The sequence below is a fragment of the Schistocerca nitens genome, chromosome 4, assembly GCF_023898315.1.
Source record: "Schistocerca nitens isolate TAMUIC-IGC-003100 chromosome 4, iqSchNite1.1, whole genome shotgun sequence".
Taxonomy (NCBI): domain Eukaryota; kingdom Metazoa; phylum Arthropoda; class Insecta; order Orthoptera; family Acrididae; genus Schistocerca; species Schistocerca nitens.
The window spans coordinates 225,619,429-225,645,857 of NC_064617.1; the positions used below are offsets into that span (position 1 = coordinate 225,619,429).

Sequence of the window (26,429 nt, forward strand, 5' to 3'; positions counted from 1 at the left end):
TTGAATTTTCACATTGTGGCATTTTAACCAATCAACAGTGTTGGTTTTTTTCGTTGCTGTCATTGGAGCTTTATCTTTAATAACTGAACAGTATGGGGTGTTATCCATTATAGTGACAGATGACCAATTTAAGTTTATCAGTAATTGCTCCTTGAACCACTTCAGAAAACTATCGTGGTTAATATCCTTGATTTGTAAACAAGGGAACAATTAGGTACGAAACAGTTGCAGTTCCAGCATGCAAGACAATAATTCTTGTGCCCTTTCCCACTGGAACAGCAGAATTTCCACGTATGCTATCATCTGTCCAGTTCTTTGTGATGGAATGAATGGCATTTGTCCATGTTTCGTCGAGCCACTCAATGGCTTCAAATGGCACTGTAACAATAGTTTTTAAAAATTGACAGTGCCAGGCTACGATGTCACCTCCATTATAATTTTCCATCCATAAATTTTTTTATTCCAGAAACAGAGAGCTCTGACAATCTTTAACAAAGATGTCTTGCTGCCACTGAATGACTCTGCCTCGCAAATAGTAAACAGAGTTTTTTTTATTGTTCGATGTTCCTTTCTCATGAAACATCTATACATGTGATGGTGAACAGCATCTTGTTGAATAGTCAGAGTTTGTTACACAGTTTGTCTTCTTCTTTCTAGGTGTCCATAGTTTGGATGAACCACGCTGTTCCCCTCTGCACAATATTTCTCCTTCCAAATTTAGATGACAGTATTTTTGTGTATCTTCAAGGTGTGTGCAGTTCTTTCAACTACCTTCATTAAAGGCAATGGAGTTGCTCTCTCTGCTTCTCAAAATATTCCAACAAGCCTACGAACTCACTTGTCTGACCATGCAGAACATTAATAGATTGCTGAACTTTCTGTTTACCATCCACAAATTTTTTTGCACGCTTCTACTATAAGCTTCAGATATTATGTAGTGCAAAATAAACACGCCTCACAGAAACTGACCCCAACTGTTTGCGTTACTGGCCGTGAGCATTGCTTGCAACTGGCTACAGTAGCCGCTACTTGCAGTAGCAGATATATTTGGCAACAATGAACGGAACAGGAGGTGCGGCCATGCACACTGTTTGGCTGCTGTTGTAGCAGCTCTGTGAAAGCTAGATGTCAGTAGTTTTGTTATTGTGATCTGGGTATTTTTTAAATTGCTTATATAAACCAATTTGGACTCAGTTTTCCTCTCTGATTTTTAAATGTAATTCATTTGAAAAGTGATTGTAATTGACTACATTTGCTTATCTCTTTAAAAACAGGAATCTAGAGTGACAATTGAATGTGTCATACCTCAGAAACACCATCGTACAGTAATGGGTGCTAAAGGACGCAAGGTCCAGTATATTACATCAGAGCATGATGTCCAGATTAAGTTCCCAGACCGTGATAACCAAGGTGAGTTGCATGATGATACTGTCTTTCCCTAGATCAGAACAAAGGTAACTTGACACTTGGGTGCAGAAAGGAGTGACAGTGTTGTTTTTCCATTTCTTTGTGTGTGCATTATGGCTGTGATGAGGGTAACTGGCAGCTATGTACACAGTAATTTCACATGCTCCTTATTATTGTGGAATATTTAGACCTCTCTGTTGTAGTAACACCCTTATAACTTTTTTTATGTGCTTTTGCTGCCAGTCTCTTCTGTGCACTGAACATCTTTTCTGAGTAAAAAGAGCTCACAATGAAAATGGATTGCAAGTATTTTCCTGGTAAGAAGCATAATCTGCACCTCACTCTTGTAGCAGCACCTGAAATAGCAGAATTATGTGGCAGTGGTAAACAAAAAATATATAATGTAGCAACATTCTGGTGATTGTTGCTATGATAGGTAACATGGTGTCAATCATGTTAGGATCTAGGTATTAATTACAAGACAAAACTACAGCATGAATTCCACTTTTGATCTCTTGTCCAACTACTGGCCGTTTGCTTCTCCTCCATTGTCTGAGTGAAATGATTACATTGATTTTCAGTGTTTTTTAACATTTTATTGTTTATTTCATGCCATAGTTATTGGAGAAGAATAAGATGTTTGTAGTATGGGTTGAGCAAAGGACATTAGAACCAAAGGAAGAGTGTTAAAATGAGAAAGAGAAGCATCAAGAAGTGATTGTAAAGAAAAAGAAAAATGGATGAAAAAATGGACCATGATAATCGAACAGGATAATAACGAAGAAAGAAAATACTGTATAGAATGATAAGAAACAGAAATGTGTGGAAATGATCAGAGCATCAGAACTGGCAGCACAGTGACTTTATGGTGTTATGAAAGCTGTTTGGAAGGAACTGATGACTTCATCGTGATTCTTGTTGGACGATTCTGGAGAACAGTGGAAAAACTGCCAAGAGAAAAACTGTATGGCTTCAGGCTAGGAATATTTGCAGTAAAACTGCTGAGTATGGGACAGATCTGCTGATAGCCTTTCTGGATTTAGAGGAAGCATATATCATCACCTCCAGAAGTAAAGTTTGGGAGATGCTAAAAAGAAAGGTAGAGGCAAACTGTGCTGAAGATAAAAGGAGAGGGAGAGAGAATAGAGAACAACATGGCAGTGCACTTCCTTGTTTCAGACAATCTCCTTTACTATTCATATTGATGATGGACAATGTAATGACAAGACAGACAGGCTGACTGAAGTGTTATTTGCTGATGATTTGATTGTGTGAGTGATAATTATGAGGAAGTACAGAAGCAATTATATACCTTTGGCCATTCAAAATGCAACTCAAAATAGATTTGGGAGACAATATGTTGTACAAAGATCTCACATGATTTGAAATACAGCCCCGTGTGAAGTGAGGAAGGTGATGAAATTAGTATCGAGTGTTGCTGCCATTGCCGGCTATAACACCTGTTACAAGCCTCTGCATTGAGTCAGAGACTCAGGATGTGTGGTATGCGAGTGGTAATCAGACAATGCTGCTTCCACATATTGCCAGAGTTGATCTGGTGTAGCAGCAGGTTGCGTATCCCGGGCCAGTCATTCCATAATCATCAGACATTCTCAATAGATGAAAGATTTGGAGAACAGTGAGGCCAAGGCAGCAGTGCAATCTGATAGGTGATGAAGTCTTGAACATTGCGTGTCCTGTGTGCCCATGCGTCATCCTGTTTGGCTGTTGCGAAGCTATGATGTTACGGGAGGACAACAGGCTCCAAGACTTCAGCGATGCAACACTGGCTGGTTATTGTACCAGCAATGCATACTAACAAGGGAACCTCCCCATCACACCCCCCTCATATTTAGTTATAAGTTGGCACAGTGGATAGGCCTTGAAAAACTGAACACAGATCAATCGAGAAAACAGGAAGAAGTTGTGTGGAATTATGAAAAAAGAAGCAAAATATACAAACTGAGTAGTCCATGCGCAAAATAGACAACATCAAGAAGAGTGTGCGTTCAGGAGCGCCGTGGTCCTGTGGTTAGTGTGAGCAGCTGCGGAGCGACAGGTCCTTGGTTCAAGTCTTCCCTCGAGTGAAAAGTTTACTGTCTTTATTTTCGCAAAGTTATGATCTGTCCGTTCGTTCATTGACGTCTCTGCTCACTGTAATAAGTGTAGTGTTTTGTGACCGCACCGCAAAACCGTGCGATTAGTAGACAAAAGGACGTGCCTCTCCAATGGAGACGAAAGCATTTAATCGTAAGGTCATAGGTCAACCAATTCCTCCACAGGAAAACACGTCTGATACATTCTATACGACACTGGTGACGGCAAGAGAGTCGCATGACAGGAATATATTGTCGACCCACCTAACTTGTACACTTGGCGAATGGGTAAAAAGATTCTTCTACTTTGCCCGATTTAGGTTTTCTTGTTGATGTGATAACCACTCCCAAAAAAGTGATGAAAACATGACAGTTTGTCACATAAACTGCAACAAATGAATGCAACAGTTTCACAGTCGCACAGTTTTCCCTGGGCTCTGTCAAAACATATGTTTTTAACGTTTTCAAATTTTTCAGTGTGTAGACCGTCAAATCCTGCATATGTCCAACCAAATCTGAACATGTCCTGGAATTTTGGAGAGCGTGTTGATTATGTGTGAGTGCCTGAACTTTGATAATTGTCTGAAAATAAAAAATTAAACTTTTCACTCGAGGGAAGACTAACCAAGGACCTCTCGTTCCGCAGCTGCTCACGCTAACCACGGGACCACGGTGCTCGTGTTTTTACATTATCCTAAATGTTGCCTATGTTGTGCATGGACTATTCAGTTTGTATATTTTGCTTATTTTTTCATAGTTCCACACAACTTCTTCCTGTTTTCTCGATTGATCTGTGTTCAGTTTTTCAAGGCCTATCCACTGTGCCAACTTATAACTAAATATGAGGGGGTGTGATGGGGAGGTTCCCTTGTAAGGGGATGCAAGAGTGGAGTCCAATACAGAAAATGTAGCATGTATTTTCGGCGAATTTCGCAGGTAAATTTTTGTTTATAAATGACTAGAACTACAAATTTAAAAGATTGTCAAACTAACGTGCTCGAAGATAAAGCCTTAGTACTTTGAAATTGACAGTTAAATAGAAGTATTGATTGGGGAGCTTTTTCATTGGAATGTTGGTGCAAAAGAATACTTCAACACTTACTTTTGTTCCCAAACTGGTCATTTCTTGTTTTCTTCTCTTTGCTGTATTTAAGCTTTCAACAAATGTTGTTCCTATTGAGAAGCAGCATTTTCTGTCCCCATGAATGTAGTACTTCTCTAATTCAAGGTGTTTTTCGACATTATTTTTCTTTTCTCACCCAAATTATTACAGAATCTATAGAATATTGACTTCAACCTTTAGTGGGCATTCATAACCGTGCAACACATACTTAACGACACTACAGAGAGAACTGAAAACGTACTTGGCATAGAAAATAACTTTATTTGCACTTGAGGGGAAGACTTTTGGCTTGATAGTATTATGTTCACAAGTTTTGTTTTCTAGTCGCTGCTGTGAAGAGTGCACTCACTATAAACTGGTAGTTGGCAGTAACGATAACAAAAAAACTAGAATTATGACCAGGAGAGGAATGGTGTGGGGAAACAAGCCTCGCATCCTTGTCACAGGGTATCCAGCATGCACCCATGTTTTGTTTTTCTCCAAAAGCAGAAATAAACATGGTCAAAGGGATCCTCGTTGCCTTCTGGTGGTGTAAGGGTCGTAACTGAACTCCGTAATGGAATGGAATTAGTCTCCTCACTCATTTCAAAATAAGAAAAGGAAACAATGAGCAGTGCACACTACAATGCATTTGGTGAAGTCTACCGCCCAATTGGTTGCTGAGATTGGCAGTATTGTAAACGAGGAAGATCAGGCACTGCCTCTACCAGTAATAAACATGGCCACATTTCAAAATGCTCACCACCTAAAATTGTCACATTAAAGTTTCTGCATTATACTGACTTTTGAAGTTCAGCAACCAGGCATGTGTGTTTTTGTTTTAGGATGCAAGGCTCCACAGCAGAATCCTACATGGCATTACGTGGTGTGTATCTTATACAGATGAGTAATCTGCCCCCAACTGGTATGGTGCCAGAGCATAAAGTGCACTTATACATCATTGCATTTATATTTTGCAGACATGTTCCTAAGCATATTCTCTCCCCAAATTAGCCTTTGCCATATGGTGTGCAGTACAAGTAACTGGAAATGGGTTACATACTGCTGGAAATATTTTAGTACATCTGAAAATTCAACCTCAGTTTTGATTCGATGATTGGACATGCCACCTAGCGGATAGTAGGTGTACTGATAATGGTTTCAGTGTTGTCCACCTACAGATAGCAATCTGGTATGACTACCGGAATGCCATCTGTGTCTACCCTTTAATAGGGAATGCTCACAGCCAGAAAGCTCAGTGTTATGCAAAAATATGAAGCAAGCAGGCAACAATGCCACGGAGACACATACGTGCTTTGTACTTCCAACTGAATGAGTGTGGAAGGGGTCAAATGGTGGCCTAACTGGTATGTAAGGGTCCTTTCGGACAATTGTCGTGCAAGTCGTATGCGCTTGTCACTTGTATATCGATTGTGGTATCAGTGGTCATATGAACATTGTCACGCCTGTAGATGAGATTCAGGATGTCCACGCAGCACAGATGACCACTGGGATTGTCTTTATTGTGAGGGCAGCAGTGGAAGATTGTGCCGCTACCACAGCACAGATAAGAGGGTTTCAGATTCAATGTGTCAACACAAGCTGTTGCAAACTGGTTATTAGCAGTGGTACTACAGGCACATACACCTCTAGCCAGTCTTCCACTCATGCCAAAACTTTGACGTGTACGGTTCGAGTGGTGCCATTGGAGGGTCACTTGGGAAATGGAATGGCACGCCTTGGTCCTCAGCGGTGAAAGCAGATTTTCTTGCACACAAGTGATAATAGTTTGCATGTACGATGTGAATCTACTTAATGCTGTCTCATAGTGTGCTTTCATCCAGGACGCACAGGCCACACCTCCAGCCTTACGGGCTGGGGTGCCAAATCTGATTAACATTTGATATTCCAGGAGGGTATGCTAACCAGCACTTGATATGTCCAGAATGTTGTTAGACTCATTCCTTTGCCATTCTTACAAAGGTAATGTGTTGTTCCAACAGAATAATGCTCCCCCCCCCCCAGGGGGTCCACAACTCTTTTGTGGATACGTGCGTAGCGAGCACGGGACCCCGAGCTAATGTGGCCCTCCTTCCTTTCCGGGCTGCATACCTTCCTTTTCCGCATCCTTCCCTGTCCCCCATCTTCGCCCCTCCTCCCCTCACCTCTGGCTCTTTCCTCCCTTTCTCCCCCTCTGGGAGTATGGTTTGTGCCTACGTCCGGAGACGGACGCTCATAAATGTACCGCATTCTTCACCTTCTCTGCTTGTATGTCTTCATCCTTCCTTTGTCCGTCTCTTTTCCTTACCTCTTCTCTTTACCCTTTTCTCTGCTGCGGCGTTTGAGACCTCTCCTCTTTCTCTTTCTTTGTTTTTCCCTTTCTCTTTCTTCCTCCCTGTGCGTGTCTGAAGGCCGACCCACGCATTTTTGTGCGTAACCGGTGATGGGGTAACGCGTAATTCCCCGCCCCGGGTAGACAGGTAGGACACGTACGTACCCCCTGGTAACGGCCAGGCCCAGGGAGGGGTGATTACCCGAGCTGATACCTTCCGAAAGTGCCGATTGGTCCCTCCGTCCGTTTGTCGGGAGGTGTGACCTGAGGTGTGAACAATGACCTAAGGCGGGAGTGCCCTCAGAGAGGGCCCCCACAAGGGAGGAGCGCGCCATCGGAGACGCCGGTAATCATGGGGGATTCTTCCGCAATGGTTTCCTCACCTTCCACTATGTCTGCTCACAAACGTAAGTTCACTGAGTCTCAGCCACAGACAGTTCTTCCATTGTTGCCACAGTTCCTTGTTGTTTCTCGGTCTGACGAAGGTCACGACTTCTCCACGGTCAACCCTTTCATTATTCAGAAAGGTGTCGACGCAATTGCAGGTCCTGTAAAGTCTTGTTCCAGATTACGGAATGGCACCCTGTTGTTAGAAACAGTCAGTGCCCTCCAGGCACAAAAATGATGCGTACGTCACTACTACACACCTTCCCTGTCCGGGTGGAACCGCACCGTACCTTAAATTCCTCGCATGGAGTCGTTTATACACGCTCCCTCGATGGACTGTCTGACGAAGAAATTCAGCACTACCTGTCTGACCAGGGCGTAACGGCTGTTCATAGAGTTACGAAAAGGGTTGACACGAACATCATTCCAACCCGCACTGTCTTCTTGACATTTGACAAAGTTCAACTCCCATCGAAAATCAAAGCAGGCTATGAGATAATTTCCGTTCGCCCTTACGTCCCAAACCCTACGCGTTGCTATCGGTGTCAGCGGTTCAATCACACCAGCCAGTCCTGTTCCAATCCGGCCAAATGTGTTACGTGTGGCAAGGATGCCCATGAGGGTGCTTGTCCACCTCCATCCCCTCGCTGCATCAACTGTATGGGTGACCACGCTGCTTCCTCTCGAGACTGCCCCGTTTTTAAGGACGAAAAGTTCATCCAGGAAATCAGAGTGAAGGAAAAGGTGTCGACCTTTGCTGCTCGAAAATTATTTGCCAGTCGACAGCCCACCATGCCTCAGACAGGAAAATAGAGCACTGTCCTTGCTTCTCCTTGGCCAACAAAGGAGGCAGCCACGCAGACTTGTGATCTCACCTTTAGTGCCACGGTCGTCAGATAGGCCAGCGCAGAGATTGCCCGTTCAACCTCACCATTTTCGCCTGCCCACTCTATGGCTCACCCTTCATCGGGTTCTGCTAAATCTCGAGCCCAAAAGTCAGACACCAAGACTTTGAAAAAAGAGCATACTCGTGAAGATTTTTTTACGTACCCCAACTTCACAACCATCAGTTCCTCCTCCTTCTAAACATCATATTTCCAAGAAGGCTACAAAGAAACACAGTTCATTTCCTTCTCCGCCAAGGCGTGTCCCATCTACAGCATCACCTGGCGGAAATCGCCCTCGGCCGTCTTCTGTGTCGCCGAGGCGCACTGCTGGCGGCCGATCAACCGGCCGATCGCTGGTGGCAGGAGCTGCTCCTGAACAACCTATGGATCAGGATCTTCTGCCTTCAGCTGAATGCCATTCCATGCTGTCAGTCGCAAGCTCTGAGCAGTCGTTGAGTTGACAGCAACTTTGGTCACATTCCTCCATTTTCTGTTCACCCTATGTCCATTATCCACTGGAATATCCGCGGCATTCGAGCCAATCGAGATGAATTGTCGATCCTCTTATGATCCTACTCGCCGGTCATCTTCTGTCTTCAGGAAACAAAGCTGCGTCCCCATGACCGCTTTGTTCTCCCTCATTTTCAGTCCGTCCGATATGATCTCCCCTCTGTTGAAGGCACTCCAGCCCATGGAGGACTCATGATTCTTCTCCATGATACTCTCCATTATCACCCAATCCACTTAAACACTTCCTTCCAAGCTGTCACCGTCCGTCTTTCCCTTTCTGGATACACGTCCTCTCTTTGTACTGTATACATTCCATCGTCCACACCAATGGCACGAGCTGATCTCCTTCATCTTCTTGGTCAGCTTCCAACCCCCTATTTGCTGGTTGGGGACTTCAATGCCCACCACCCGCTTTGGGGATCTCCACATCCTTGTCTACGTGGCTCACTATTGCTAGACGTCTTCCACCAAGCGGATCTAGTTTGCCTCAACACTGGGGTCCCCGCATTTTTGTCGGCCTCCACGACAAATTTATCTCATTTGGACCTTTCGGTCTGTACTGTTCTGCTAGCTCGGCGCTTCAAATGGTTCGCCCTTGATGATACACACTCGAGTGACCACTTCCCATGTGTCCTTAGACTGCAGCCTCAACTGCCATATATGCGCCCGCGACACTGGAAGTTTGCCCAAGCCGATTGGACACTTTTTTCGTCTCTAGTGACATTCGATGACCGTCACTTTCTCAGCGTCGACGATGAGGTCACACATATTACCGACGTTATTCTTACAGCTGCGGAACGTTCAATACCACGCACCTCCGAATTGCCCCGGCGCCCCCCAGTTCCTTGGTGGAACGAGGCATGCCGTGACGCAGTACGTGAGCGGCAACGTGCTCTTCGCGTTTTCCGCCACCATCCTACTTTGGCCAACTGTATCCACTATAAGCAGTTCCGTGCACGATGCCGTCGCGTCATCCGCGATAGCAAGAAGGCAAGCTGGAAATTCCTCCCTCCTCGGAAGTTTGAGTCTGCTTCGACGGTTCTCAGGCGTGCCTAGTTTCTCCCCGGTCTCTGGGCTCACTGTCGTGCATGATACATTAGTGGACCCTGTTTCAATTTCTAACTCATTGGGTCAGCACTTTGCTGAGATTTCGAGCTCTTCAAATTACCCGCCAGCGTTTCTCCTGAAGATACGTGCAGCGGAAGTGTGACATTCTGCTTTCTCCTCTCAAAATCGCGAAAGCTACAATACTGTTTTCTCCATTTGGGAACTCCAACATGCACTCTCTTCTTCTCGCTCCTCCGCCCCAGGACCGGATGGTATCCACGTCCAAATGTTGCTGCATTTATCAACCCATAGTCTGCGTTACCTCCTTCGCCTTTATAATTGAATTTGGACCGACAGTACTTTTCCCAGACGATGGCAGGAAGCTATCGTCGTTCCTGTTCCGAAACCTGGAAAGGACAAACATCTCCCCTCTAGCTATCGCCCCATTTCTCTCACGAGTAGTGTCTGTAAGGTTTTGGAGCGTATGGTGAATTACCGTTTAGCTTGGTGGCTGGAATCCCGCAGTCTTTTAACACCTGCCCAATGCGGATTACGAAAGCATCGTTCTGCAGTTGACCATTTAGTTTCTCTCTCCACTTATATCATGAACTATTTTCTCCGGAAACGCCAAACGGTAGCAATATTTTTTGATCTGGAGAGAGCATACGATACCTGTTGGAGGACAGGCATCCTCCGCACACTGTTCTCTTGGGGCTTTCGAGGTCGGCTGCCCCTTTTTCTTCGCGAATTTATGGCAGAGCGCACCTTTAGGGTGCGGGTGAACACTACTCTCTCCCGTACCTTCTTCCAAGAAAACGGGGTACCCCAGGGCTCCGTGCTGAGTGTTGTAATGTTTGCCATTGCCATAAATCCAATTATTGATTGTCTCCTTCCTGATGTCTCGGGGCCCCCCTTTTGTGAACGATTTTGCGATCTACTACAGCTCTCAACGGACCAGCCTTCTTGAACGACGTCTTCAAGGATGTTTCGATCGCCTCCACTCTTGGAGCATCGAAACCGGCTTCCGTTTTTCTCCCAGTAAGACCGTTTGTGTTAATTTTTGGCGACATAAGGAGTTTCTTCCACCCTTCTTACATCTAGGACCTGTCAACCTTCCGTTTTCAGATGTCGCTAAATTCTTGGGTCTTATGTTTGACAGAAAACTGTGCTGGTCCTCCCACGTTTCCTATCTTTCGGCTCGCTGTCTGCGATCCCTCAACACCCTCCGTGTCCTGAATGGTACCTCCTGGGGAGCGGACCGAGTGGTCCTTCTCCGCCTGTATCGCGCCTTAGTGCGCTCGAAATTGGACTATGGAAGCATAGTCTACTCCTCTGCTCGGCCGTCTATTCTTCGGCGTCTCGACTCTATCCACCACCGTGGATTACGTTTAGTGTCTGGAGCGTTTTACACCAGCCCTGTGGAAAGCCTTTATGCTGAGACTGCTGAACCTCCGCTGTCCAATCGGTGAGCAGTCTTTCTGAGTCGTTATGCTAGCCATCTGTCTTCCATGCCTGCTAATCCAGCCCATGACCTTTTTTTCGACGCCTTCTTGGATGTAGGGTATGCAGGCCACCCTTCCTCCCTACTACCACCGGGAGTCCGCTTCCATAAACTGCTCCATTCTCTTTCCTTCCGCTTTCCTAAAACCTTCTTGACAACTTGGGGTACAGCACCGCCTTGGCTCCATCCCCGGATCTGCCTGCTCCGTGACCTTTGTCGATTTCCCAAGGATGGTACCCCTTCACTTGTTTATCGTCGGGCATTTGCTGCTCTACGTGCACAAATGACGGAAGCCACATTTATTTACACCGATGGCTCGAAAACATCGTTAGGTGTAGGGAGTGCCTATATTGTTGGCGACACCCCAAATCACTTTCGGCTTCCCGACCAGTGATCGGTTTATACTGCGGAGCTTTACGCTGTTCTCCAGGCTGTCCACTACATCCGCCGCCATCAGCGGATACAGTACGTTATCTGCTCGGATTCTCTCAGCTCTCTCCTCAGTCTCCAAGCTCTGTACCCTGTGCACCCTCTGGTCCACCGGATTCAGTACTGTCTGCTTGCTCCACCTGGGGGGCGTCTCGGTGGCGTTCCTCTGGCTCCCGGGACACGTTGGTATCTGTGGGAATGAGGCGACCGATATAGCAGCCAAGGCTGCCGTCTCTCTTCTTCGGCCAGCTATTCAATCGATTCCCTTCGCCGATCTATGGAGCGTTTTATGTCGTCGTGTTGGTTTTTTATGGCATGCACATTGGTCAACACTTCCCCATAATAAATTGCGGGACGTGAAAGCTCTTCCTTGTGCTTGGATCTTTTCCTCCCGAACACGTCGTCGGGAGGAGGTAATTTTAACTAGACTCCAGATAGGGCACTGTCTTTTTAGCCATCGACATCTTTTAAGCGGCGATCCTCCCCCACTCTGTCCCCACTGCTCTCAGCTGTGGACGGTAAGACACCTTTTAATTGAGTGCCCCTATTTTACTCCGTTACGCGCCCGTCTACAGCTGTCGCCTGATATATCGTCCATTTGAGCAGATGACACGCGCTCGGCCGATCGCGTTATCGAGTTTATTAGTGCCAGTGAAATGACGTCAGTCATTTGAAGCTTTTTTTGGGGACAACCAACCCTTTTCTGTAGTGGATTTTTAAGCCTTCCTTCTGCTTTTAGTTTCTCCAATTTTATGACTTTCGTTCCCATTGCTGCTGGGTTCCATTTTCGGTTTTTTACTGTTTCCTAAGTCACGGACCGAGCACTAATGACCATAGCAGTTTTGCGCCCCAAAAAAAAAATGTGCTCTGCAAGATGTGCAGCAACTTCCCTGGCCAGTACAATCTCCGGACTTGTCTCCATTTGAGCATAGGTGAGATATGATGGCATGAGAAGTGACTCGTGCTAATCATCAACCAGCAATTTTTACAGAACTACATGAACAGGTCGAGCAGATATGAAATAATGTATCCCAGAACACTAGTCACTGTCTATAAGATTGGCTGCATACAAGAATTGGCACCTGCATTGCTGCCCGTGGAGGCTACACCACCAAATATGGGCATTTCAGCATACATGGTACCCTACATGTATTATTGATCTGTAAATGTAATCATTTCATGTACTCCATATGCACCATTGCAGCAATAAATATCAAGTTAATTGGGAGACTCTAAAAGGGTGCAGAAATTTTTTTCTCCTGCAGGGTGTTTGATATTTGTATGCAGAAAATCAAGCTATTTCAGACAATCTCTGATAACATGGTCCATTTGGATAAAGTTTGGTATGAAGTAGCATTTGTTAGGTAATTTCATGTTTTTACATTTTGAGACAAAATTTGCATTTATGAGGGCTATCAAGAAAGTGATTGTTTTTGCCTGCAACAACAATGTCCAGGGTTGGTGTGGTCATATTGTTGTCTTGAGTGTATGTCAGTTCAGTTGACATCAGCCTTGCTAGTGTGAAATTCATGTCATTTCCCATTATTTCACTGCAAAAGTTTTAAATGTGTGCTGGAATTGAAACTCCTGTGAGTTGTGAACTGCAGTCTTTTAACCAGGTTTTTGTTGGCAAGAAACCATAACCTGACTGAAATTTATTGGCAACTGTGTGAAGTGTACAGAAAGAACATAATCACGGAAGGTGAAATGTGCTAATGGTGCAATAGGTGTAAAAGTGGCTGAACTAAAGTTAACGACGAAGAGCGATGTGGATGACCAAGCATTGTGGGTCACGACTTGTTCAAAGACCTGGTGCACAACACAATGTTTTGACAATCACATGGAACTGTGGGAGGGTGTGACCAACTGGTAGAAGCCTCAGGCGGCAAAATTTTATAACAGTAGAAATTCAAAGCTTGTTCACTGCTATTGTAAGTGCCTAAATTTGTGTGGTCACTATGTTGAAAAGTAGTATTTAAGTGTCACTTTCAAATGAATAAAACATTTCTATCTGTACTTTCAAATATACTTTCTGGATAGCCCTCATAATATTTCCATTTATTGCAAATGCGAATTTTTCAAGTAGTTAGAGCGCAGTTACCAACATCTTCAATCATGGAACTGGAATTCCATTTTCTTAGAGTGAACCATGTATTTAGAATAAAGTATGTATTGTCACAGCATTGTCTGCATATTTATTTGGCTGTCCAGGATGTATGTGGAATGTGTGGGAAGCAACTAAATCCTGATGAAAATACCCATGGTTTGTTTACCAAGATCAATTTCCTTTCCCAGTGTATGAAGAAGTAATCTTATATTCCTTATCTCTTGCATACTGCAGGTCCAAACGTTGGTTGAATGGGGGAGCGTAGTGGTTAGCACACTGGACTCTCATCCCGGAGGACAACTATTCAAACCTGTCCAGTGATCCTGATTTAGCTTTCCCATGATTTCCCTAAATTGCTTAAGGCAAATGCTGGGTTGGTTCATTATAAAGGGCACAGCCGCTTTCCTTCTCCACCCTTCCCTAATCCGAGCTTGTGCTCTGTCTCTAATGACCTTGTTGCCGACAGGACATTAAGCATTAATTTCCTCGTCCTCCTCCTCAGATGTTGTTGTCCTGTTGGATGTCCCAGAAATGAGTGCTGCTGTCTCTTTTTCTCCCTTTTGAGGGAAACAAAATTTTTTGTGCAGTAGACATCCATCCAGTGACTAGAATTGTGATGATCATTTTTTTTTAAGTACTGTACAGAGCATTTGCAGTTTCAGGGATTGGTTCCTGATGTTGTGTTTCCTCCCTACTGTTGATTAGTCATATTATGGCACACAATGTACTAGTTTTTGAAAAAAAAAATGTTTTTTCTGTTTTATTTAAATGCAATGTTGGAATGTGGTATGAGCTTCACACTAATTTCATGTATATAACAGGAGGAAGCAAAATATTAGCAATATTTTTTTTTATGGGAATTACAGATTAAATGTACAGACTTGTAAAAATACCAATGTTGGTTGTCTTGGCTGCCTAATTAAAGTATCTAGTTTTGTGTTGCACTCCTGGCCACTGTCCTTTCCCCCACACCTTTCCTTGGAAATTTCTTATATTGCAAGGTAGAAAGGTTGCAGTTGATCTTAACTCTTCACTGTGCTGCATTGCAGATGTTCAAAGCAAGGGTTTGATTCTAATTTCATCATTGTTCTAGAAATTTAGCACTGGAAAGTGCCTTGCAGATGGACAATGTTGCTTTATGAACGTAATTGAAAAGAATCTACCATTAGAATGAGCTGCTGAGCATATGATGCTACACTGTGTAGCACTGTCAGTCTGGCACACACTGATCTTTTCTTTGTTGGTGTTGTTGATAGTTGTAAGCAGGAATATGTGAATGTAAAAAATGTATAGTGCTTCTATAATCTTTGGAGAATATAACGCTCAGTTCAGCTTGTGTTTCTGCTAATAAATGCACAAGTACTAAACAAATTTTGTTTGTATATGTGTAATAGCGCATAGTACTGCTCCTATCCACACTCAAATGGTGAAAGATTAGTGTTTCTTTCATTCTGATTTGTTGTAGTTTCTTATGCTAGTTAGAGTTTTGTAATGAAGTTACTCGTGTTTTGAAAAAGGACGATGCAAAGTGATGTTTTATGAAGAACTTAAAGCCCTACAATGTCCATCTGACAGTGAAGATGGCTTAGATTTTGATGATTTGGATGAATATCCTACTAAAACTAAATGATCTGGAATCTGCAGATAATGATAGTGAGCCTAGAGGGGCTACTCATACACAGTCTGTCCCACAGAAATACAAGATGTTGGTTGTTTGAAGTGTACATGCCTTTTTTTATTCAAAATAGTCCCCTTGTGAGTCAGTACACAATTGGGAGCATGAGAACAATTATTCAAAACAATTCTGATAGTCAACAATTGGAATTGCCTTCAGGTCTGTCGTTGTGAGCTTCTGGATATCGGAAATTGTGTTGAAACACTGTCATCTCATCACCATTTTCAGTTTGGGAAATAGCCAGAGGTCACATGGAGCCAAATCTGGGAATAAGGAGGGTGGTCAAGTGCAGTGATACTTATTTGAGCCAAGAAATGGCATACAATCTTGCTTTTGTGCACCAGAGCATTGTCGTACAACAAACACCATGCTCCTTGGTTACGGTATTTGAATCTCACCTGAACAGTCCTCGTCCATAAACGAGTTAGAACACTCGAATAATAATGTGCAATCACCATCTGACCTTCTGGAGTGAATTCCTTTGGAATCAAAGAAAACTGTGAGCAGTGTCTTAACATGACTTTCCTGCATTTGTGCTTTTTACAGTTCTGGGGATTCTGGACCTTTCCATATTGAGCTCTGGTGGTTTGTAAGTGGCTTGTACTGAAAACATCACATTTCATCACCTTTTACGATGCATGACAAGAGGTCTGGGTCCCCATTGGGCGACTGTTTCATTTCTCTGCAGTGTTCCACTCTGCAATGTTTTTGATTGTCCGTGAGTGAGTGGGGCACGAAGCGACAAAAGAGCTTCTTTTTCCCCAAATTTTCAACTACAGTGCAATACACAGTTGCTTTAGGAATTCTAGTGAGCTCCTCCAGTGAGCTCCTGGTAGATGCACCACGATCATTTCAACTTGAACTGTCATTGACGCTTTTGGAAGTATATCATCTTGAATGCTCTCTTTGCCATCACGAAATGTTGTATACCACTTAAAACTGTTTTTACGACTCATTGCTTCACTACTATAAACAAACTGTATCACTTAAAAAGTCTCTGTGGCACACTCACCCATTTTGAAACAAAATTTAATGTTTGCGCATTGCTCCATTGCTCTTTTCATGACTGAGGGTAAAAACATAGTTAGTTTTGTTTACTACAAATGGAATACCAAACAGTAAATTTCAAAACGAAGAGGAGTTGAAGAAAGTAATATGTGGATATTTTGAGAATTACATTACTACTGTTGACAAAGTGGACATTTTGTCCATTTTGCATGAAGACAATACTGTTTTCTGTTCTCTCTCTACTTTTGTCAGTGAGTTACCAAAATATGGAGTGAAAAGGTTTGATAGAAACAGGAGAAAAAAGATTAGTACCATGCCCTTCTATTGTTTCTGTTTACAACTCTCATATGGGAAATGTAGATTTATTAGATAGCAACATTGGCAGATGTCATATAAAGATTAGGTACAACAATGGTATTTACATTTGTTTTTCCGTCTGATTAATGTAAGTAGGTTTTGGATTTTCTGCAGGAGGATACTCACTGAAAGAACTACTTCAGACATGCCAATGAACCAGTAGTTTAGAACTGAATTGGCTCAAGATCTTTGCCAGATTGGTCCAGGATCAAAAAGATAGATTGACCAGTTAGCATAGATCCAATATAGATAAACAGGCTTAAATGAAAGGGAACATTGTAACCTCCAAAGGATATAGTATTGTTGTTGTTGTGGTCTTCAGTCTTGAGAATAGTTTGATGCTGCTCTCCATGCTACTCTATCCTGTGCAAGCTTCATCTCCCAGTACCTACTGCAACCTACACCCTTCTGAATCTGCTTAGTGTATTCATCTCTTGGTCTCCCTCTACGATTTTTACCCTCCACGCTGCCCTCCAATGCTAAATTTGTGATTCCTTGATGCCTCAAAACATGTCCTACCAACCGGTCCCTTCTTCTAGTCAAGTTGTGCAACAAACTTCTCTTCTCCCCAATTCTACTCAATACCACCTCATTAGTTATGTGATCTACCCATCTAATCTTCAGCATTCTTCTGTAGCACCACATTTCGAAAGCTTCTATTCTTTTCTTGTCTAAACTATTTATCGTCCATGTTTCACTTCCATACAAGGCTACACTCCATACAAATACTTTCAGAAATGACTTCCTGACACTTAAATCTATACTCGTTGTTAACAAATTTCTCTTCTTCAGAAACCCTTTCCTTCCCATTGCCAGTCTACATTTTATATCCTCTCTTCTTAGACCATCATCAGTTATTTTGCTCCCCAAATAGCAAAACTCCTTTACTACTTTAAGTGTCTCATTTCCTAATCTAATCCCCTCAGCATCACCCGATTTAATTTGATTACATTCCATTATCCTCGTTTTGCTTTTGTTGATGTTCATCTTATATCCTCCTTTCAAGACACTGTACATTCTATTCAACTGCTCTTCCAAGTCCTTTGCTGTCTCTGACAGAATTACAATGTCATCGGCAAACCTCCAAGTTTTTATTTCTTCTCCATGGATTTTAATACCTACTCCAAATTTTTCTTTTGTTTCGTTTACTGCTTGCTCAATATACAGATTGAATACCATCGTGGAGAGGCTACAACCCTGTCTCACTCCCTTCCGAACCACTGCTTCCCTTTCATGCCCCTAGACTCTTATAACTGCCATCTGGTTCCTGTACAAATTGTTAATAGCCTTTCGCTCCCTGTATTTTACCCCTGCCTCCTTTAGAATTTGAAAGAGAGTATTCCAGTCAACCTACAAATGCTAGAAACGTAGGTTTGCCTTTCCTTAATCTTTCTTCGAAGATAAGTCGTAAGGTCAGTATTGCCTCAAGTGTTCCAACATTTCTACAGAATCCAAACTGATCTTCCTCGATGTTGGCTTCTACCAGTTTTTCCATTCGTCTGTAAAGAATTCGTGTTAATATTTTGCAGCCGTGGCTTATTAAAATGATAGTTCGGTAATTTTCACATCTGTCAACACCTGCTTTCTTTGGGAATGGAATTATTATATTCTACTTGAAGTCTGAGGGTATTTTGCCTGTCTCATACATCTTGCTCACCAGATGGTAGAGTTTTGTCAGGACTGGCTCTCCCAAGGCCATCAGTAGTTCTAATGGAATGTTGTCTACTCCCGGGGCCTTGTTTCGACTTGGGTCTTTCAGTGCTCTGTCAGACTCTTCATGCAGTATCGTATCTCCCATTTCATCTTCATCTACATCCTCTTCCATTTCCATAATATTGTCCTCAAGAACATCGCCCTTGTAAAGACCCTCTATATACTCCTTCCACCTTTCTGCTTTCCCTTCTTTGCTTAGAACTGGGCTTCCATCTGAGCTCTTGATATTCATACAAGTGGTTCTTTTCTCCAAAGGTCTCTTAATTTTCCTTTAGGCAGTATCCATCTTACCCCTCATGAGATAAGCCTCTACATCCTCACATTTGTCCTCTAGCCATCCCTGCTTAGCCATTTTGTACTTCCTGTCGATCCCATTTTTGAGACGTTTGTATTCCTTTTTGCCTGCTTCATTTACTGCATTTTTATATTTTCTCCTCTCATCAATTACATTCGATATTTCTTCTGTTACCCAAGGGTTTCCATTAGCCCTCGTCTTCTTACCTGCTTGATCCTCTGCTGCCTTCACTACTTCATCCCTCAGAGCTACCCATTCGCCTTCTACTGTATTTCTTTCCCCCATTCCTGTCAATTGTTTCCTTATGCTCTCCCTGAAACTCTGTACAACCTCTGGTTTAGCCAGTTTATCCAGGTCCCATCTCCTTAAATGCCCACCTTTTTGTAGTTTCTTCAGTTTTAATCTACAGTTCATAACCAATAGATGGTCGCCAGAGTCCACATCTGCCCCTGGAAATGTCTTACAATTTAAAATGTGGTTCGTAAATCTCTGTCTTACCATTATATAATCTATCTGATACCTTCTAGTATCTCCAGGATTCTTCCATGTATACAACCTTCTTTTATGATTCTTGAACCAAGTGTTAGCTATGATTAAGTTATGCTCTGTGCAAAATTCTACAAGGGGGCTTCCTCTTTCATTTCTTTCCCCCAATCCATATTCACCTATGTTTCCTTCTCTCCCTTTTCCTACTGACAAATTCCAGTCACCCATGACTATTAAATTTTCGTCTCCCTTCACTATCTGAATAATTTCTTTTATCTCATCATACATTTCATCAATTTTTTCATCATCTGCAGAGCTAGTTGGCATAGAAACTTGTACTACTGTAGTAGGCATGGGCTTCGTGTCTTATCTTGGCTACAATAATGCGTTCACTATGCTGTTTGTAGTAGCTTACCCGCACTCCTATTTTTTTATTCATTATTAAACCTACTCCTGCATTACCCCTATTTGAGTTTGTATTTATAGCCCTGTATTCACCTGACCAGACGTCTTCTTCCTCCTGCCACCGAACTTCACTAATTGCCACTATATCTAACTTTAACCTATCCATTTCCTTTTTTAAATTTTCTAACCTACCTGCCCGATTAAGGGATCTGACATTCCACACTCCGATCTATAGAGTGCCAGTTTTCTTTCTCGTGATAACGATGTCCTCTTGAGTAGTCCCCGCCCTGAGATTCGAATGGGGGACTATTTTACCTCCAGAATATTTTACCCAAGAGGACGTCATCAATATTTAACCATACAGTAAAGCTGCATGCCCTCGGGAAAAATTACGGCTGTAGTTTCCCCTTGTTTCCAGCTGTTCGCAGTACCAGGACAGCAAGGCTGTTTTGGTTAGTGTTACAAGGCCAGATCAATCAATCAACCAGACTGTTGCCCCTGCAACTACTGAAAAGGCTGCTGCCCCTCTTCAGGAACCACACTTTTGTCTGGCCTCTCAACAGATACCCCTCCGTTGTGGTTGCACCTACGGTACGGCCACCTGTATCGCTGAGGCACGCAAGCCTCCCCACCAATGGCAAGGTCCATGGTTCAGGGGGGGGGGGGGGATATAGTATTAGATCCCTTTAATCACTGGTCAGTGTAGAATTAAAGAGAACAACATGCAAATGCCCTAACTGCAAAGGCTATACCTTTGTCATGTGTGAGAAAACAAAAACTGGCGTCTCACATTCCATAGTATCTTGAAACATGCCATCCATCCATTTCTGATAACACCATTAATTCCATCATAACTGCTGTTCATTTGGTGATTAAAACTATGTTTTTATTCATAACAAATGTTAATTCATGATGTAAATTTCACACAGTTTTGCACAAGTGCACAAGTTTCACATAGTTTTGCATAAATGCAAAGTTTAAGGAAATATTTCTTCCCAGACTTAAGAATGCATTATTTTTTTGAAAATATTCCTTAAATCCTCTAACAATTTTTGTATATAAAATTTAAAGGATGGTTACAAGGTACTCATAAACACAGTGTGTGAATTAACAACTCTTCTTGTTCACTGGATATGGTCAAGCTTAACAAAATACCAACTTTTCAAAACTAAAGTCACCAGACATTCAACAGGAGTTAAAAGATGCAATTATTGATTATTTTTCTTGGATAACATCAGTGGTATGAAATGGAAGATTATTGGACTGTTAAATTTAAAAATTGTCTTATTTCAGGCTGTAAAAACATCGCAAGATTAATTGCCATTATAGGCTGTCAATTGTGCAAAAATAATCAGTGTTTATGGTGTAAATCGTCTGTTACATCGTAATTAATGTAATATGAAAGCATTGTAGAAATCTCCTATTTTGCTTATGTTCCTTATCTCCATTATTCAATTTTTTTTCTTCCATTCCATTTAGTTCTATTAGTGTATAGATGTTGCTTTTGTATGTTTCCGTTGTTGTTGTTAATTTGGGGAATTTTAGTTTTTGCACTATCAAGGATTTTTAGTATATTTAACTTGGATGGAAGGACAGTGAAGTTAAAACATGATAATATCTTGCTTGGATTGTGTTTTGCAAACTTTTAATTTTTGACGTATTTGTCTGCTGAATATTTCAGAGGAATACATCGGCTACAATGGTCAGCAGAATGGAGAAGTGGAGGAAACTCCAGTTCGTAAATGTGATGTCATACTCATAACAGGAAAAAAGGAAAACTGTGAAGCAGCAAAACAGGCTTTACTTGACTTGGTTCCTGTTACTATTGAGGTAGGTGTAGCTGTGTAGTGCTGTCTTCTAATTTTTATCTATTGTTGACCAACCAAAGATTGGTCAATAATGTTCTCTCTCAAAATTAATTTCACATACTGCCTTCTACTCATATTCTATTTGATACATGCATTGAAACAGTTGATACAAATTTTGTTTGGAGTGGACATGCAAACAGCGTAAGTAGAAAGAAGCTTGAAACACAGATTTTACTGACATTCATTGGAATTCATTTTCAAAGGGCCACTGTGGAATGTAGGAAAATTAGAACTCTACTTGAGGATCTTCCCCATATGCAACATAATGCCTTTTTACATGTTTTTTACAGTGGCTCTTTAAAAAAAGGAAAATATTGACTTTAAAGAGCAGTTAAACATTCCTTTCTTCTCTTACTGCATAATTGTAACTTTGTGTGTGCAGGTGGACATGCCCTTTGACTTCCATCGATCGATCATTGGAACCAAAGGCCGTGATGTTCGTGAACTTATGGACAGATATGATGTACATATCGTTCTTTCCCCAGCTGATCAACATTTAGACGTTATAAAGGTTAGTGTAATCTGACACCATGCCCTATTACTGTTGCATTTCATTTCATTTCATTTTGTTTGTGTTGATCATTGTATCTTGCACATAAGATGTTAAACAACAGGAGAATGGATGCACATTTGTAGCTAGAAATTAAAATAATTTGTCGTGTAGTGGTGGTGTTGGTGGTGAGGGGCATATCCTTGACAGAGATAAAGCCCTTCAAATAATTGAATTAAATAAATTAAATGATATGTATTAACTCATGCATAAGTTAAGAAAATAATAAATGGATTTATTAATGATGTATTTAAAATTGGTTATTCGTTTGTAAATGTAAATCAGGTAAAAGAATGTACAACAGAAATAGTGCAGTGTAAGTCACGCATTTCTATATAAAAAAAATTATGCACAATGATGCTTTGGACTCTTAAGCAGTTATCTCTGGTTTCTGTAGCATAAACATGCATCTTTTCTTGTAAATGCATGTGTGTTTTCTTGTGCCACTGTGGCAGTGTAACTTAATTCTGAATACAATAATTACATAATCGGTGAAACATGAAAATTTTCAAATTGCAGCACTTAAGTTTTCCACAGCTACTGTAAAACCCCTTTTTAATGAATTTCTGGGTACCAGAGACTTTTTTCTTAAACTAAATTGTTTCCCCTGGAAACAGGTGCAAGAACATCTGACACAAAGGGGCACACCCTTTAAAAGTGACTGAGAATCTGAATTCCAACATTTTTTGGCAAGATAAGTATTCTATAATCGTTTGATTCAAATTAAAATATAGTGATGTACCTACCATTCCCGATACCATTCTGTTCTTCTTAGAGGTGACAGTCCTCATCAAGAAAGACTGTTGTTAAACAACAGCCAATATTCACATTCCAGTATAGCCTGCTGTGTTACAGAAATCCAGGCAGCAACAAGCATGTGCATACCCTGCAAAATGCTCAGTTTCATTATCTCAAGGAATGATTAGATCTCTGCATAAGTTACTTTGTGTAGTACAACAATATGAATGAATGAATCAATGAATAATGCCCAAGTCCAGAGGATGCAGGTGTTTTGTGCTATTAGCAGGCAGAAAATTAACATTGTTCTGAAGAAATAATCTTGTTTGGATGCTTAAGGTCCCCTGCTGCACCCATATTTGCATCTAAGTTTTTTCAGAAACTTCCCTCATCCATGCATTAATGTTTCCTGAACTGAAGTAATTAGTGTAGTGACGGCTAGCAGTCTAGAGTGCTCTCACCACCGATACAGCAATGGGAGCCTAGCATTGGAGCCTACCACTGTGTTACTGCTTATGCTGCGAAAAATATTGCACCTATCAGTTCTGAAGTAGGAAACCTTTTAGATGCAAACATATTGCCTGTTCCAAAGAAAAACATAATCCTTGCTGTTATTAAAAGTAACAGATTTTTGACGTGTTCAGACTGCAGGCAGGCTTCTGGCCTCGGTCATTCGCACTGTGTGTGTAAACGTGGTTCTCCCTCAGCAGGGTCTGAGCAGATACACACAGAAACGGTTTTGCTGATTACCAAAAGCTCAAGTGTTTGTAGTATTATAGAGCCCCTTACGGAAATGTTTCCAGAACCACAAAGAAATCTATTGTGTGCTTGGTATGTCTGCTGAGCGGTCTAATTTGAGGTGTGGAGGTGGCCCTCTCTGTGACTATCGAACGTGCAGGATACAGTTGTCTGCGAAGATGTAGGTCCACCAATGACTTCTTTCACTTGGGTTCCGAGGTGATCCTCAGCTCGTATAGGTAGCTGACAAAGGTGGTGGAGACTGCTGGCCTCACTTGCAGTATGCAAGAAGACCATGCAACTTGTGACATTGTTCTCAGAATTGGTCGGGTCCTTTGTTTTGAAGTCGAGTGGAGTGTCACAACCAAAGGATCCATCATTTCTGTGCTGATCTTGGTTGCAGATTTCTGGACCTGTGTTATGGATTCAGGAATTGTAGAGCTGCCCTTGATAGGTAAGGGGTGAACCACACAAAGGAAGCATCTACTAGAGTAGTGGTTTTTAAGCTTAGGTGATCGTTTGAGGTCCTCTCGTGAATGCTCCCCAGTCGATAATCAGAGGGTGAAGTCGGACCACTCAATAAAGACACACAGACCTTCAAAATTTTAACAGTAAATTGCCGAAATACTTGTAACAAAGTTCCTCATTTCACATGCTTCCAGGAAAGTTGTCATGCTCAAATTATTCTGGGAACCTAGAGCTAACTGACTGAAATCCAAAGACCTGAAGTATATAGATCTGAAATATTTAGTGAGGTAAGTAGTGTATATCTGAAAGACAGATTAGGTGCCACAGGAGGGGGGGGGGGGGAAGGTAATTGAATTTGACAAAAAATATTGTCTGTCGAGGTCAAAATTGAGTCTGACTGAAGTTATCTGATTACTTGTAACAGGTGTAGGTGAACACAATTTGTCACATATTTTTATCAGCCACACAATTCTGCTGTGACAGTTTTAGATTCATTCAAAGAAAATCAGTGCTCAGTCCCGTGGAAATACCCAGAACGTACAATGTTAGTTGGATGAGACTTGAACCTATAGAGTAGAGAGGTGTGTGTGTGTGTGTGTGTGTGTGTGTGTGTGTGTGTGTGTGTGTGTGTGTGTGTGTGTGTGTGTGTGTGTGTTCGTGTTCGTGTTCGTGTTCGTTCATTGCAGGTGCTATTGATAGGCAGTCTTGTGAAGTACTTTCGAATGCAGTTTTTGGAAAATTGTCGTGTGCGGCTAGTTCAACAAACCATAGTTGTCAGCATCCCACTTAGACAGTGAACGGATATAATTTAGTTCCAGTATGATGGATGTAGAAGAATTTAGGGCAAAGTTTAATTGGATTGTAAATTGCATTCTGGAGATGTATCTGCCGAGTAAGTGGATTAAGGATGGAAAAGGCACACTATGGTTTAATATAACAAAATTTGGAAAATGCTGAGGAAGCAGAGGCAGTTGCACTTTCTGTTCAAAAAAGAACACTCAGTTGATGACTGGGGAAAGTTATTAAGACATTTGTGCACCTGTTGAAATATTGATACATGAAGCATACAACTACGACCACCATCATACCTTAGCAAAAGATCTTGCCGAGAAACCAAGAAAACTCCGGTCCTATGTAAAGTTGCTAAGTGTGTCAAAGGCATCTACCCAGTCAGTTGTTCATCTGTCTGTTATGGCAATAGAAGACAGCAAAACAAAAGCCAAAGTTTCAAATTTTCTGTTCAACAAATCATTCGTGCAGAAGAGTCATACAAACATACTAGTGTTTGTCTGTCACACAGACTCCTGTTTGGAGGTAATAGGTATCCCTGGTGCTGCGAAGCAACTGAAAGAGTTGAAAACAAACAAGTCGCCAGGTCTAGATGGAATCCCAATTTGGTTCTACAGAGAATACACTGCAGCATTGACACCTTATTTACCTAGCGTTTATCGTGAATTTCTTGCCAAGTGTAAAGTCCCAAGCAAATGTAAAAAATAGATGACTCCTGTATATAAGAAGGGTAAAAAAAACTGACCTGCAAAATTACAGAGCAATATCCTTAACATTGGTTGCCTGCATAATTCTTGAATGTATTCTCATTTCAAATATAATAAATTTCCTTGGGACAGAAAAGCTGCTGTCCACAAATCGGCACAGATTGAGAAAGCATTGCTGGTGTGAAACTTGGCTTGCACTTTTCTCACATGATATTCTGCGAACCATGAATGAAGGGCAACAGGCAGCTTCCGTATTCCTAGATTTATGGAAATCATTTGACACAGTGCCCCACTGTAGTCTGTTAATGAAGGTATGAACATATAGAACAGATCCCCAGATATTTGAATGGGTTGAAGACTTCTTGATTAATAGAACCCAGTACATTGTCCTCAATGGTGGGTGTTGTTCAAGACAAGGTTATTCAGGAGTGCCCCAAGGATGTATGATAGGACAGCTTTTGTTCTCTACATACACAAATGGTCTGATGGGCAGGGCAAGCAGCAACCTTGGGCTGTTTGTTCATGGTGCTGTGGAGTACAGAAAGGTGTTGTTAAGTAACTATAGGACAATACATGATGACTTACACAATTTCTTGCAAGTTGATGCAGATGAGTAGGAAAAACAATCTTATAATGTTCGAATACTGTTTCAGTAGTTTGGTACTTGACGTAGTCGCATCGATCAGATATCTAGGTGTAGTGTTGTCGCTGTGGAGGAGACTGCATATAGAAAACTAGTGCTACCAGTTCTTGAGTGAGTGCTGCTAGAGTGTTTAGGATCCCCATCAGGTCAGATTAAAGGAAGACTTTGAGGTGGACTGTTGATA

The 26,429-nt window shown here is 42.0% G+C and overlaps 1 protein-coding gene across 1 annotated transcript in view; it reads left to right on the forward strand.

Annotated features, from left to right (window-relative positions):
* Positions 1–26,429, forward strand: part of LOC126253194 (vigilin) — a 104,158-nt gene that overhangs the window by 44,066 nt on the left and 33,663 nt on the right. The window contains exons 15-17 of the mRNA XM_049954360.1: positions 1,275–1,410; positions 21,426–21,574; positions 21,995–22,123. Coding sequence (XP_049810317.1) covers positions 1,275–1,410; positions 21,426–21,574; positions 21,995–22,123 — 414 coding nt within the window. The remainder of the gene's footprint in view (positions 1–1,274; positions 1,411–21,425; positions 21,575–21,994; positions 22,124–26,429) is intronic.